Source organism: Parambassis ranga, chromosome 7, assembly GCF_900634625.1.
Source record: "Parambassis ranga chromosome 7, fParRan2.1, whole genome shotgun sequence".
NCBI classification, from domain to species: Eukaryota; Metazoa; Chordata; class Actinopteri; family Ambassidae; genus Parambassis; species Parambassis ranga.
Window position 1 is genome coordinate 2,492,874 of NC_041028.1, and position 15,004 is coordinate 2,507,877.

Below are 15,004 nucleotides of genomic sequence, written 5' to 3' on the forward strand. Positions count from 1 at the left end.
CCTGTAAAGTGTAGGTGTAGGGACACACGGCTGGGTTCACACAGGACATGGAACAAAGCTGGAGTTCCTCACAGGAAGTGATGTCAGTGTTAAAATGTCTGTTACACTGTCACACGGTCCCCTGCTGTTACGGATGACTGCAGCCGCCTCCTACATTTCCCAGAATGCCAGGCGGGGTGTGCTGTTGTATCACCTGGTGCAGCAGGTGGATGACAGCGGCCTGGAGGCTGTGACACCTCCAGCAGGGTCATGAGTGTGACGCCCACACAGACGTTAACTCCACCCTGAACTCCACCCTTTCAGCTTTAAACTGAAGTGTTGTTGATGTGGTCGTGTTGTTGATGTGGTTGTGTTTGTTGGTTTCCATGACGACAACCAAAAAAACCATGACACCCCCCCCTCCCCTTTCCCCCCATGACTGTTTATGTGACTCTGACCGCCGCCATGTTGGCAGCGCCTGACTCCATCTATACTGGTGGAGCTGAGGTGGAAGCAGGAAGCTGATGTTGTCGACAGCTGCCTGTCACTCAGAACTGACACATAGTAATGCAGTCTGATTAAAAAGAGGTTATATAGAAGCTCTGTACAGTTGAGTCTGCCTCCGGAGGCCGCGGGGGGAACTGCAGCGTCCTGGAGCTCTGCTCCTCCCGGTCTGAGCCTCCCCTCCCCCCGCTCGGCCCTCTGCCGGGGTCCTGCTGATGTTTCTGCTTCCTGCTGCTGTCAGACCTCCTTCCTGTGTGAAAGCAGCCGAGCGCCGGCTGTCTGCAGGGTTTCATTCTTTAACCTCAGACTCTGTGGGGCTGTTTGCTGTCTAACAACTCTCCTGGTTGTGTTTGAATGTATTTGTAAATGTGTAGGTGTGTTTTCTAAAGACGCACACTAGAATCAGCTGAGACTGGACCGTGACACACACACACACACACACACACACACACACACTGCAGAGCACTTTGCATGGAGGGTGACTGGACCATGTTAAACTGATCTAACACACCTGTACAGTCCCGCTCACCTGTGGACACACTGATTGGTTCTAGTTTGTGAATAAAGTGTTGAATGCCAAAGTGTGTGTTTGTGTGTGACTGCATCCTGGGTGGGGGCGCTCCAGCCAGCAGGGCTTAATGTGGAAGAGGGTGGATGTTTGGGTGGAACACAGACTGTGGTTCCAAGATGACGTCTCTTTCCAACATGGCGGCGCCTGTAAGTGAGATATTTGGGCTGCACACCGGTGCAGTAGGAGAGGTGGCGCTGTGCCCTCATCTTTATTTACAGTCTGAGGCAGAGCCACGCCTCCCGACCACATGGACGCGCATTACCTGTTCGCTGAAGACGAGCGCCGGGCGCGTGTAGAGGGTAGCAGCCCGCGTCGCGCGCGGCTCGTGATTTTTCTTCTCTGATGGTTCACACATGCACAGCGCGTTGTCGGTCGCGCGCATCCAGTGCACATACTCCTCTGATGCGCGCAGAGCAGGAAGAGAGTGACAGGCGGTCAGACCAATAGGGTCCAACCGTGACCGGAAGTCAGAGCCATCGAGAGAGGCGGCGTCTAAAGGTAGACGGTATAATCGTAAAAAAACAAGTATCATGCGGTTATATCATCAACTCTTTACGACTGTCCTTTACAAAGCATTATGATAAACGGCGTTCCATCCCTTGTTTGGAACTATTGGCGTCTCCTAACCCGGAAGTTGGGCCCGCCATTTTCTTTTCACAGTGAACGTGTCGGGCTCTGTTTCCTGTACACCTCTGCTGGAAGAGTTTCCTGATGACCACAGTGAATACATCTGTGTGTGTGTGTGCATGTGTGTGTTAAAAACAAGTCATCTAGCAGTGACTCAAACACCAGCAGGTCTTTATTTATTGACACCCTGAACAACATTCTAAGATACAGTGAAGTCGTCACATCATCCTTCTACTCAAACATTCAGTCTGAAGACAGACACCTGATCTCGTCTGAGTGTAGGCGCCGGAGGCCCGATGACCCGATGACCTGATGTCAGCGCTGCTGCCTTCACATCCAGCAGAGACTCTGTGTTTTATCACGTATGTAAATGAATCTTTTTGAATTCTCTTCAACAGAGGATCCAGATGATGAGTGTGAAGAGATGAGAACAGTTCACCTGCTCCAGCATCGCTCTGCCAGACAACCAGGTGTGTGACTTTAATAATCTACTGTTACATGTTAGAGCTGGGATTTGCTGTGGTAATGGAGTCAGATTACTAACACACGTTACATCATAGAGGTGGACAGACTGAGGCGGGCGGTACAGACCGCCACGTGTGCCATCACGCTCTACATGTGAAAAACTCTAAACTAACAAATACATGTGAAAACCAGTCAAACCAGCTGAAGAACGGCAGCCTTTAAATGGTGTGTGTCCAGGAAGGAGGAGGAGTCAGACAAAGCATCAGTGAGTTGTTGCAGGTCGTCATGGTAACCGCCAGTGCTGTGGGACCCTGCTGCAGATTCAGATCATCCTGCTGGACGTTACACACAAAAACACACAGCAGCCACACACACACACACCTGAAACACACTGAGGGTGTGTGTGTGTGTGAGGAGGCGGGGCTTCACTCGGCGATCTGCAGGGGCACAAACGGCTCGTCACACACTGGTACACACAGCAGAGACACAGACTGTCAGGGCGCCACTCACCACCACCGCCACCTTGCTGCTCTGCTCGCGGGTTCGAATCCGCAGCTTGTTGACGGTCGTCTCGGCGATGTCGGCTCTCTCCTCGGCGTCGTCCAGCTCGTGCTGGAGTTTCCGGAAACGCACGGTGGTGCAGCCCACCTGGTCCTCCTGGTGGACGAAGAGAGGAACAGCACAGAGAGTCAGTCTGATGAGTTCTAATGACAGTAGGAGTAATAACTGCAGTGAGGACTCACGGCGCTCTCAGCCTGTCTCTTGTAGCTCTTCACTTTAGTCTGCAGCTTATCGATCAGCTCCTGCATCCTCAGCAGAGTCTTCCTGTCCTCCTCTGACTGCACGCACACACACACACACAGACACACACAGCAGATGAAACACACAGAACTAGCAGAGCATGTGCAGCACGTGCAGACAGAACCAGCGGGGTCAGACCTGGTACGTCAGCTCTTTGACTCTCCGCTCGTAGCGTCGGACTCCTTTCTGATACTCCTCGCTCCTCCTCTGCTCCACCATCAGCTCCGTCTGCAGCTCCCTCACCTGCACACACACACACACACACACACTGAAGCCTGACGCCACGTTGTGTTTTTACTCAGCATGTTTCCTCCTCACTCACTCGTGTCTCCAGTTTATGAAGCTGTTTCTTTCCTCCTTTCAGAGCCATCTGCTCCGTCTCGTCCAGTTTGACCTGCAGCTCTGACACAAACAACAACAAACAGGTAACTCTGAGTTCAACCAGCCAACATGTCCGATAACCACACCATGAAGGATAAGATGAGACAAAATATTTGTGTAGTCAGCATGTTAATGATCATATGTGATCAATGACTTTCACTCCATAAATAAAGGTCTATATCAATGTAGGTAATTACTTTTGGAAATCAACATGTCTATGTAATTGACAGATCAGAAAGTAATCATGAATCAATACAGTAAGCCCTGAATTGGTTCTGATTGGTTTCCATTAAAAGGTATTGATCATTAGTCTGCTGTCAATCATCATGCGACCTTCATACCTTTCACTGTGCCCTCCATGTTCTTCTTCATTCTCTCCAACATACTGCTGCAGTCCTGCTCCTTCTTCAGCTCCTCCGCCATCAGAGCTGCCTGCACACACACACACACACACACACACACACACACACACACACCATGTCAGACTGCAGATATGTTGTTGGTTGAGGTGTGGTCAGAGGTCGGAGGTCACTGACATCAGTGATGGCCTTCTTGGCTTTCTCCTCAGCGCTGCGGCTCTCCTGCAGCACCTCGTCCACCTCGCCTGTCAGCAGAGACAGATCCGCCTCCATCTTCCTCTTCTGGCTCACCAGACCCGTGTTCTGAAACATTCAGTCAAGCAATCAATCAACCGCCTAATCTGAAATCAATCATTCCAGTAATCTGCAGGTTGATTAATGAGCCAATAAGTCACTGAGCAGTCCATCGATATCAGCAGTCCATTGATCAGTCAAACAAGTCACTGTACCTGATCAATCAGTCTGAGGATTTGTCGATGCAGTGATTCAGTGATCAATAAACTGTGTTAGTACCTGCGTGGTGAGCAGGTTCACTCTCTCCGCCACCTCCACCAGCTCGTGTTCGGCCATCTTGCGTGCGCGGTCGGTCTGTTCCAGGATCCCGCGCAGCTCCTCCTCCTCTGCCGTCACCAGCGAACAGCGCCGCTCCAGCAGGACCGCCTGTTCCTTCAGCTGATTGACCAGCTGGACTTTGTCCTCCAGCTCCACCTGGTGTTCTTTAACCTGTGACAGGACAGTGACGTCTTTGTACCAGCAGGGGGCAGACAAACTCCTGATAGCACCATCAGATGTGACCACAACACGGTTGAGGTGTCTGTCAGCATGATGGCGCCCCCACAGCAGAGTGTCGATCTGATCAGTGACCATACCTGTGTCTGCAGGTGTCTGATGACCCTCTGGCTCTCGGCCGCCTGCCTGTTGGCGTGTCCCAGCTGGACCTCCATCTCGTTCAGATCTGACTCCATCTTCTTCCTCAGACGAACTGCTTCACTGCGACTGCGGACCTCTGCCTCCAAACTGGCCTGCATGGTCTCCAGGGCACGCTGGTGGTTCTGCCTGGTGGACAGAAAAACTATTACAGCACCAGCACTATGGCTAATCCTTAGCTTAGCTTCTGATTGGCTGGTGTCTCCACCTCTGTCCCATCCACGAGTTGTTTATTGGTACCTGAGGTTGTCGATCTCCTCGTCCTTCTCGGCGATCTTGCGTTCGATCTCGCTTCTTATCTGCTGCAGCTCCATCTGGAGTCTCAGTGTCTTACTCTCCTCATGCTCCAGGGAGCCCTGGTTGGAGGAGAGGGGGTGGGTGGAGCAGTTCAGTGGACAGCTCTGATATCTGCAGCTGGTGGGTTTCTTACCTCTGCTTCCTCTAGAGCAGCTCTGATGTCACTCTTCTCCACATCGAGGATCTTCTTGCTCCTCTCCAGCTCGTGGATGGCCTTCCCTCCATGGCTGATCTGCTCCGTCAGGTCCAGGATCTCCTCTGGAATCACACACAATCAAAAATGTTATTAATCCCTGCTGTGTGTGTGAGGTGAGTGAAGACAGTGTGAGGATGATGACGGTACCCTGCAGGTTCTTGTTTTCTCGTTTGACCGTCTCCAGGTGATCCAGCGCCTCCTCGTAGGAGTTCTTCAGCTTGAAGAGCTCGGTGCTCAGACTGCGCGACTCTCTCTGTGACGCCTCCAGCTCCGTCTGACACTCATCAAATTTCAGCTTCCAGTCACTCAGCAGCTGCATCCAACACACACACACACACACATGTTTCTGAGCTCCACCTCATTCTAAGCTGAGTGTAACGGCTGCTGCTGACCTTGTCGAAGCTGCGCTGCTTCTTGTCCAGAACCAGGACGGCAGCGTTGGAGCGCTCCAGCTCCACCACCAGGTCCTCGATCTCTGTCTGCAGACGCTGTTTGGTTTTATCCAGCGAGGAACATTTGGCCTGAGACGCCTCCACGGCTTCCTCTGCAGTCTGCAGTTTAACAACCAGCTTCTTCCTGCAAACAACAACAACAAAACAGGACAAAACGTTCGGAAAAGGTTGTTGGTGTATGAGCAGAAATGTTTGACCTGACTACTACAGCATGCAGTGATGATGTTGATGTTCTTACTTCGCCTCCTCGAGCTCTTCTATCCTCAGCACAGCCTCAGTCTCATACTTTGCTCTCCACTGAACCACCTGACCGTTGGCTTTGGACAGCGCCCTCTGCAGCTCGGCCTTGGCCTCCTGCTCCTCTTCCAGCTGCTCTTTGAGCAGACTGCAGTCATGGCGGGACGCCTGCACCGCGTGGGCCAGCGCCACGCGAGTCTGAAACACAGACATGAGGGGGTGAAGCATTGTGTGGTGAGATGATGGCGAAACAGAGATTAAGAGGTGATGGTTACTTTGCTCTCCTCCTCCAGCTGTTTCTTCAGGTCCTCCCAGTTCTGGCAGACCCCCGCCTTGGAGCGCTGCAGCTGACTGATCATAGTGTCGCGCTCCTCCAGACGGCGGCTGTACTCAGCTAAAAGAGAGCAACAACGGAAATTACATCCAAAGAAGACATGCATGTTTGGATGAGATTACCTTCACATAAATATGTGTGTGTGTGTGTGTGTGTGTCTGTACCGGTCTCAGTGAGTGATCGTGCTTTCTGTGCAGAGACCTCCGTCAGCTGTCTCTGCAGCTCATCAACCCTGCTCCTGCTCTCATTCAGCTGGTCCTCATAAACCCTGCACATCTTCTCCACAGTTGCCTACACACACACACACACACACACACACACACACACACACACACACACCAGTCACTTTAAGGACACCTTGTGTATCAGTGTTTCCCACACTGCCTGCAGATCTTCTCATTCTTGTCAGACAAACTGTGCTGTAGTACCACCCCTGACCACCAGGACTCCTCCCCTCGGGTGTTTTTACCTTTGCCCTGGAGAGCTGCTCTACATTTGCAGCCAGGTCGTCGGCCTCTAGCCTGAACTCGGCCTTCTCCTTCTCCAGCTTCTGTTTGGCCCTCTGCAGATTGTCGATCTGCTCGCTGAGCTCTGCCACCGTGTCGGCGTGCTTCTTCCTCAGAGCTACAGCTGTTGCTTCGTGGTGAAGCCCCGCCTCCTCCAGCTCCCGTCGCATCTTCTGGAAGTCGGCCTCCCGCTTCCTGTTTAACAGAAAGTGCAGTCTGTTGTTATTTGCTGTGATCGTTAACACTAACATTCAGGTGGGATCTAACTGAACCTGTTGAGGGCGATCTGGGCTGCTGAGGCACCTCCCGCCTCCTCCAGCTTCTCGCCCAGGTCCTCCAGCTCTCTGGCGATGTCGTTCCTCTGACGTTCAGCTTTAGAGCGCCACGCTCGCTCTGCATCCAGCGCCTCCTCCAACTCCTCGATACGGGTCTGCAGGGGGAATCACAACCCACACTATAGCAGCAGTGAGGAAGAGGAAGATGATGACTCTGCCTCTGCACTAACCTGAAGCTCTTTGATCTTCTTCTGGAGCTGAGCGACCAGATTCTGCTCATCCTCCATCTTGGACTGAAACTGACCCAACTCAAAGTCTTTTCTGCAGAGAGACAGTGAAAGAGTGAGGACAAATCTTTCAGGCAAACCGTTAAAAGATGTTTGTCTTACTTCTTCAGCCTCTCTTCCAGCTCCTCCTTCTGGTTCTCCAGGTCCCTCACTGAGTCCATGGACAGCTTCAGATCCCCCTCCAGCTTTCGTTTGGTTCGTTCCAGATCAAGTCGCACCTTCTTCTCCTGCTCCAGGGAGCACTCCACCTGCAGGAAGGAGAGAGGACACCCTCTCAGCACTGGGACGTCTCGTAAGCAGATCAGATCTTTGGTCAGATCGCAGCTTCCTTACGTTGTCCACTTGCTGCTCCAGTCGAGCCTTCGCCTTCGCCAACATGTTGACCTTGTCCTCTTGTGCCCGGAGGTCGTTGAGCGCTTGCTGGTGAGCTTCCTGCAGGGCGGACTTTTCTCTGGTCAGAGATGCTATGGATTCATCCAGAACACACATCTCCTGTGACAGGTTCTTCACCTGGACGGACAGACGGGGTGTGTTATTGTGTGTGTGTGAAGGAAGCAGCGTCACACAGGTTAACACACCTTGTTCTCCACCCCGTGTCTCTCTCTCTCTACTTTAGCCAGCGTCATCTCCAGGTCGTCCACGTCTCTCTTCAGTGACACCACCTCTTCCTCCAGCTGACGCTTCTTGGACGTCAGCGTGACAGTCACCTCCTCCTCGTCCTCCAGGCGCTCCTGCATCTCCTTCAGCTTTGACTCCATCCCAATTTTAGACTGGATCAGCTGGTTACACCGGTCCTCTGCATCCGTCAGGTTGTCCTGCTCCTGGATGATCAGAAATGGAAAAACATTCTTCATATTTGCTGCCAGACAGAGAACAAAATGTGGCACTCCTTTTATTTACAGCTTGTAGCTGCAGAGCCAGATCATTTTTCTCCTGGACTAAAGCCACCTGCCGCTCCTCTGCTTCCCGCCGCTTCACCTCGGACCTAAAAGATCAAGGTAAAATAAAAATCTTTAAAAACTGTTTAATCTTTAATCAGTTCTCAGATGAATGAACTGACTTGTCAAAAGCCTGCTTCAATTTGGAGAAATCTTCATTCAGAGCAGCCAGCTCCTTCTCCACCTGCGCACTTCTGAGCAGGGGGCGGAGCTTATAAAACAGCATCATCCACGGCCACGTCCTCACCGAGAAGAAGGCTCTCAGATTGAACTGGATCACCATCACAGCATCCCTGGAAGAGGAAGAAGTAAAAACCACAGCAACACTTTTTAGACTGACGGAACTATCCTGGACCATAACTTATCTGATGGTTGTCATAGCAACCTCTGCAGCATCATCTTTTGTCGCTCCATCCTCATCAGCTTTCCTCTGCACATGGCCTGGACGATGGTGAGGATCTGAGACAGACGGCTGTCCCTCATGTCCTCCAGCTGGCCTAACAGACCCGCCTTAAAGAACACCTGAGGAGGAGGATAGTTTTAAAAACACAATATGTAGTATTTTTATTGTGGTGGTTAATTCAATCATGCTAACATGAGGATGCTCGTGTGAAAATGAGCAACCAGATACTGCAGTTTACTAAACAGCCACAGGTGTCACTATAAGCGTCTCATGGTTAAAACCTTTAATGTAGCTGTTCTACCTTTGTGTGACCAAACTTGTACTGTGTGTGGTCGATATCCAGGGAGCCCAGCAGCTTCTCCACGGCCTTCCTGCTGTCCACAAACGAGTCCTCGGGAATCGCAGAAGGATTCAGGATGCGATAGCTGGAAAGAGACGAGCATGTGGTGAAGTGCAGCAGTGGGTCTGAAGGCCACAACAAAGCTGCCGGGTGAAGTGAACTCGTGCTCACCGCTGTTTGAACTCTGCATACAGGATACGGTTGGGAAAGCCCTTCCTGCAAATCCTGATGCCCTCGAGGACCCCGTTACACCTCAGCTGGTGGAGGACCAAGAAGGGATCCATCACACCTGGAGACAGCACCAAGAGTAGATCCTGCAGTCTTACAAACACCTGTGCCAGTGAACTTTAGATGATGATTTGACAGGCCTGTTGGCCTCCTGGTTGTACCTGGATTCTTGCTCTCGTTGGGGATTATGCAGCGGACAAAGTGAGGCTGAGTGCTGCGCAGGTTCGCCATCAGCTTATTAAGATTTTCCTGTAAACAAACAAGAAGGTGTGACTGTGGGTAAGTCCTGTGGGTGAACCATCCATGGTGTCACCTGTTGGTTTCCTGCCTTTAAGATAAGCAGACTCCCGAGGGACTACAGAGGCAGCAGGATGTCCTTGTGTGTGGGAGGATGCGTCTTCCAGTCTAACTCACCTTGTGCAGCTGAGAGACTGTCTGGAAAGAAGCTGCTTTCCTCTTCCTCTGTCTGTTTTCAGATTTTGGGTCTCCAGCTAGAACAACATGATAACTGTAAATATGATCACAGCTCATTAAGGGCTTCCATTCATTTGTTTAGTTACCCATCTCAGAGCTGATGTAGTTCTCAAACAGTCCAGCCATCAGTTTGTTGGAGGATTTCTGGAACAGAGTGACCACCGTCTCATTCAGAGGATCTCTGTTCTTGTCCAGCCAGCCAGTGATGTTGTACGGTACCTGCAGCACCCAGCACAAAACTCATTATAAAGAACAAACAATTAGGTTTTAACTCTTTAAGCTCTTTAAGGCTCTCTTTGTGACTATTCGTGTCATTTCTGTTATGGCCTCCAGAACAGAGGTTGCGTTGTGGTTGTTAGCAGCCTCTGTATCATCCAGAGGTTCCCTACTCATACTCCCACCCCCCCCACTGAAGTGAGCTGAGCTTATCATGTTAGACACAGTCTCATCCAACAAACTCTAACATGATGACGGAGCAGAGTCTGATACCCACCACTCCAGCATAGTGGAACAGCTCAAAGTGCGTCTCATATTTGCGCTTCTTGTCTGGCCGTGGACGCTGGAAGTTGGGAGACTTCCCCAGATGGTTGTCGTAGAGCTTGGTTTTAAAGCTGTGGTCCGTGGCCTTGGGGAACATACATTCCTCCTCCATGATGGACAGAATCCCCATTGGCTGGACACAGACAACAGTTATTCAGACAACTCAGCCTTTTCATCGTGCCATCGGGTCCTTTTTGTACCTATGCAAACACACCTTCTCGATGAGGTCTATGCAGGCCTGTAGGTCCAGGCCGAAGTCGATGAAGGTCCACTCGATGCCCTCAGTCTTGTACTCCTCCTGCTCCAGGATGAACATGTGGTGGTTGAAGTACTGCTGCAGCTTCTCGTTGGTGAAGTTGATGCACAGCTGCTCAAAGTTATTAAACTGCAGAGAGAGAGAGAGGCGAGCAGGATGTTTGTATTACAACCAGGAAATCAGCTCATCTAACTACTGTTAATTCTGTACACTGCCGATCAATGGTAATCCTGTGTCATGGAGCAGCTGGGTAGACGTGATTAGCTGTGGGTTAGCACGACGACTGGGAGAGAAGGGGCCAGGCTGGCTCATTTAAAGGACAGAAGGGAGGATTTATTATGCTAACGAACTGGGGCTAGCAGTTTCATTTAATATGATCTTGTGTGTTTTCTTTACCTCAAAGATCTCAAATCCGGCAATGTCGAGGACTCCGATGAAGGACTGGCGAGGCAGAGCGGTGTACAACGACAAGTTGATGCGACTCACCAGCCACTTAAACATCCGGTCATATGTGGCTTTGGCCAGAGCTGCCACAGCGTAGTTCACCTGCACAGAGGATGACCTGTGAGCTCCACTGGGAGATGGTACACACAGCAGACTGACTGATTGATTTATTGATTGATTACCTGTTCTACAGTCTGTCCTTTAACGATGAACTCGTTTCCCACTTTGACCCTGGGGTTCAGCAGGCCCTTCAGCAGGTCAGCAGAGCTTATGCCCATCAGGTAAGCTGCCTTATCCACACCTGCACACACACACACACACACACACACCCCTCATCATTTCAGGTGTCTGTCCAGGCCCAACATGAAACCTGGGATGCCGGAAATTATACACTAAGCATCAGACACCAAAGTTGAAATGTGCCGTACTCTCAGTGCCGTCGGCCTCGGCCTGCTCCTCTCTCTGTTTCTTCTTGAACTTCATGTTTCCAAAGTGCATGATGGCGCCGACGATCTTGTAGCAGCCGTACTTCTCCTCAGGAGTGAAGCCCAGCGTGTCCATGGCGTGCTGCGCACAAACACACAGGTCACAGCTTACTCCCAGCAGGGGGAGGTGTCTCTGATGTCGGGTTTGATTCTTACGTCTGTCATCTTCAGCTCCTCTCCATCGTTGATGCCCTCCACCGTGGTCACACCCTGGGAGCAGAAGTGGTAGTCGTACGGGTTGGTGGTCACCAGCAGCATGTCTGCAACAACAAACACACAATCATATTCATCAGTGATCAGAATGAACCCTGAATTAGATTAGAACAAAGGCCCATGTTTTCAGCATGTTGAATGAGGATTTAAACTAATCATGTTGAAGGACAACTGTCATCCTTGGACCTTTCCTTAATGGGAGACTTTGAAAAGGATCAAAAAAATTCTCTTGTTTGACCAGCGTTTAGGTGTTCCAGTTGATGTTATTGTAATGTTCCATAATGTTACAGTTGACATTATTTTTTGAAATGAAAACATACATAAAATTATAATTCTCTGGTTCCAGCTTCTCAGGGTTCCTACAGCGTTGTGTTTTCCGTCAGGTTGGACTGGATGTTTGTGAAGTTCTTTCATGGTTTTGTTTGTTAGAACTTGTCTGGTTTTGTTTTGATGGTTCAGACTCTCATCTCATCTCTGAAAGCAAGTGTATGTTCATCTGAGTTATGCCAGCACTCAGTGTTTTTCTTTTTTTTGCTAGCAGCTATGTTTAGCATCACATAAGCTAGCTTGCTAAAATGTTTGCAGACTGTGCTGCTGAGACCCGGACCGTCCCCAGAACATTTTTTCTGACTGCTTTGTTCCAGTGTTGGTGTCAGAATGTTTGCAGACGTGTGGCCTGTGATTGGACGGATTATAGCGGAGGGTGTGGTCACCTGGTAGCTCTGGTTTTTGATTGGACATGATCTGGTAGTAGATGTGGTAGCTTCTCTCTCCGGGCTGCTGGAACACGACTCTGGACTTTTCTAGAAGGTCTGATGAAATAAACATATGAATATGAAAATTTTTAGTGACGATCCAGAACAGTAGTAAGTATAGGAACAGTAGAAACCCTGAATGGGACTCACAGATGTCAATGTCAGCTGATGCCAGCTTCCCGGTTGGCCCAAAGTGAATCCTGATGAACTTTCCCTAAAAGACACACAACATGTTCTTTATAGGAAACATGTGATCTACTGTCGCATAAACTCTGTAAGTTTAAACTCACAAAGCGAGAGGAGTTGTCGTTGCGGATGGTTTTGGCATTCCCAAAAGCCTCCATGGCCGGGTTCGCCTCAATGATCTGATCCTCTAATGACCCCTGGAAACACAGAGAGAGGGGGGATGCTGATGAGACTCCCAACAGAGGTCTCATAGATACTGATCAAAGTAAAGAGAGATGAACTGTACGCACTCCTTTTTTCACATTTTCTCCCAGAGCAGCCACGATAGCAAAGTACTGGATGACCCGCTTGGTGTTGACCGTTTTTCCTGCACCGGACTCCCCGCTGACAGGAATGAGAATAATGAAGGGTTAAAATGTAAAACTGTGTTTAACTCTGTGGTGTTTTTAGTTCAAATGTTTGGATTCTGACTTACGTGATGAGCATTGACTGGTTCTCTCGATCTGTGGAGGAATAAATGTGTGGTCAGAACCCTGCTTCTGTTTGGAACAGATGAGTTCGGGCTGGTCTTCAGCTACACTGCTGTTGTCACGGAAACTCCTCAATATATAAAATGCTGTTCTTCACTAAACTCCACACCCAGGTGCTGCAGCATCATGACAATCATAACTTAAAAACTAAGCTTAGCACCAAAACCATATTCACGCCACACCATGCTGAGATATGTGAGGTCATGTGGTACAAATATGAAGGAGCTGCATCACTGTCAACATGGTCAGACATTTTTGTAAAAATTGTAAAAGACAAAATACCTCCTGTGGCCTTTCTTTACCAGATATACATATACTGGTGGTATTTCCTGGTAGAGACATATCACCACTACTGTACCAAACATCAGCTCTTTCATATTTACAGCAGTGATGGGAAGTTGTGTTTATTGGTTTTCAGCCATTTTTAGGCATTTATCGTGCCCAAACTATTCGAGATAGGAGACATGTGATTACATTTTCTGATTCTATGTGAAAAGTTAACCCTAAGCAGCAAACACCAGATCCCTACATGCAGCAGAGGCCGTGCAGTGACAGCTTAAACTTGGCCGAAAGCAGATCGACCAAAAATAACTTTGCTGTATTTTGCACTTAGACCTAAAACTCTGGATTTGTCCATAATATTGATAGATGATTGGATGATTTCACATGGACTGACCCTGTTGCCAGAATGCTGATAGCATGGTTAGCCGTCGCTAGCTGCAGGTCACCTGGGTGACAGGCTCAGGTGTCAGAGGCTAAAGGGCCACTTACTCTGCAGCAGGTCGCTGTAGGCGTTGTCAGCGATGGCGTAGATGTGGGGTGGCGTGTCTGTGCGACGCCTCCCTTTGTAGGCTGTTATCACCTCAGGAGAGTAGACCGGCAGCCATTTGTAGGGGTTGACCGTCACACAGAACAGACCAGAGTAGGTCTGAGACACAAACACAGAGTTAGAAGTGCATGATGGGAGGTGACAGGAAAAAGACTGATGCATCAGAGCGGATACTGACGTAGATCATCCACATGCTGTATCTCCTCCTCAGGTTGAAGAGGACAGACGCTTCATTTAGATGAGTCAACATGGCCATGTCCTCCATCATGTCAAACTTGGGAGGGTTCATCAGCTGGAGGTCGTCTTCTTTTACAATCAGAAACTGGAGCACAAGAGCTCAGGTTAAAACAGAGTACACTGTCCTCTGAAGGAGGGAGGCCATGAAGGGCTTCCTCAAAGTAAATAAGGAGGTGGGTCACTGGAAGCCTAGCTGACTAACCCGTCCGTCCTTAGTCTCCACGGTCGATTTGTCTCCATTCAGCTCTCGGACCTCCACTTCGATGTACGCCTCGGTGTCGTCTGGCATCCAAACGCGCTTGGTCCCTGGGGGAGTGGGATCGCACAGACTCAGTACTCATACAGTGTAAACCAACACATGCAGACGTGCTGTTGCCTACCGTCAAAGGCCTGGGCCTTGGCAGCCAGCTGCTCCAAGTTGGTGAGACGGAGGAAGTGAGCAGCTTCTCCAAATTCTGTCATGTCCAGGAAGCGAGACATCTGAGCACAAGAGCGCGCACATCATTAAAGGGGCAGTGTGCAGAGTTTCACCTGGGACTGTTACTGCGACATGATTATTTTCATGCTGATATCCTGAGGTACCACACCTTGACTGTTGTAATTAACCAATTATCTCAATGTATGGAGATAACTGGAGAAGACAGATGACATGAGTAAACGGAGCATGATTGAACGTGTAAATCACATGCTTGTTATGGAGACAGTGGGTTCTTCATGACAGCTGAAGTATTTATCAAACAAAGAGGCCATGGTGCGGCCGTTTGTTTGGGTCTATTTTTAAGCAGTGGATTAATCCATTTGTTGCTGGAGTGAGTGTTTCTGTCAGCTGGATTATTACTACTGTACAGTGTTGTCAGGTCAGCCGGTGCGACGCAGCGTGCACACAGAGCTGTTATGGACAGACTCCGTGTGTGTGTGTGTGTGTGATGTTCCTCAGTGGGAACATCA

The 15,004-nt window shown here is 49.8% G+C and overlaps 1 protein-coding gene across 1 annotated transcript; it reads right to left on the bottom strand.

Annotated features, from left to right (window-relative positions):
• Window positions 1–1,873: 1,873 nt before the first annotated feature.
• Window positions 1,874–14,536, bottom strand: LOC114439054 (myosin-7B-like). The gene is made up of 45 exons (XM_028410776.1): window positions 14,437–14,536; window positions 14,259–14,362; window positions 13,998–14,141; window positions 13,762–13,918; window positions 12,936–12,963; window positions 12,751–12,844; window positions 12,565–12,657; window positions 12,425–12,488; window positions 12,233–12,331; window positions 11,463–11,566; window positions 11,250–11,388; window positions 11,004–11,122; window positions 10,774–10,923; window positions 10,336–10,506; window positions 10,075–10,254; window positions 9,668–9,800; window positions 9,522–9,598; window positions 9,269–9,356; window positions 9,051–9,168; window positions 8,841–8,964; window positions 8,522–8,658; window positions 8,259–8,429; window positions 8,099–8,183; window positions 7,777–8,019; window positions 7,532–7,708; window positions 7,301–7,446; window positions 7,142–7,232; window positions 6,909–7,066; window positions 6,600–6,831; window positions 6,295–6,421; window positions 6,072–6,190; window positions 5,798–5,994; window positions 5,500–5,683; window positions 5,255–5,420; window positions 5,045–5,169; window positions 4,855–4,970; window positions 4,557–4,743; window positions 4,201–4,410; window positions 3,865–3,990; window positions 3,670–3,760; window positions 3,270–3,349; window positions 3,086–3,190; window positions 2,890–2,985; window positions 2,657–2,803; window positions 1,874–2,583 (listed from the first exon to the last, which is right to left on the bottom strand). The coding sequence occupies exons 1-45, from the start codon at window positions 14,534–14,536 to the stop codon at window positions 2,572–2,574; spliced, it is 5,814 nt and encodes a 1,937-aa protein (XP_028266577.1). The 3' UTR covers window positions 1,874–2,571.
• Window positions 14,537–15,004: the final 468 nt, after the last annotated feature.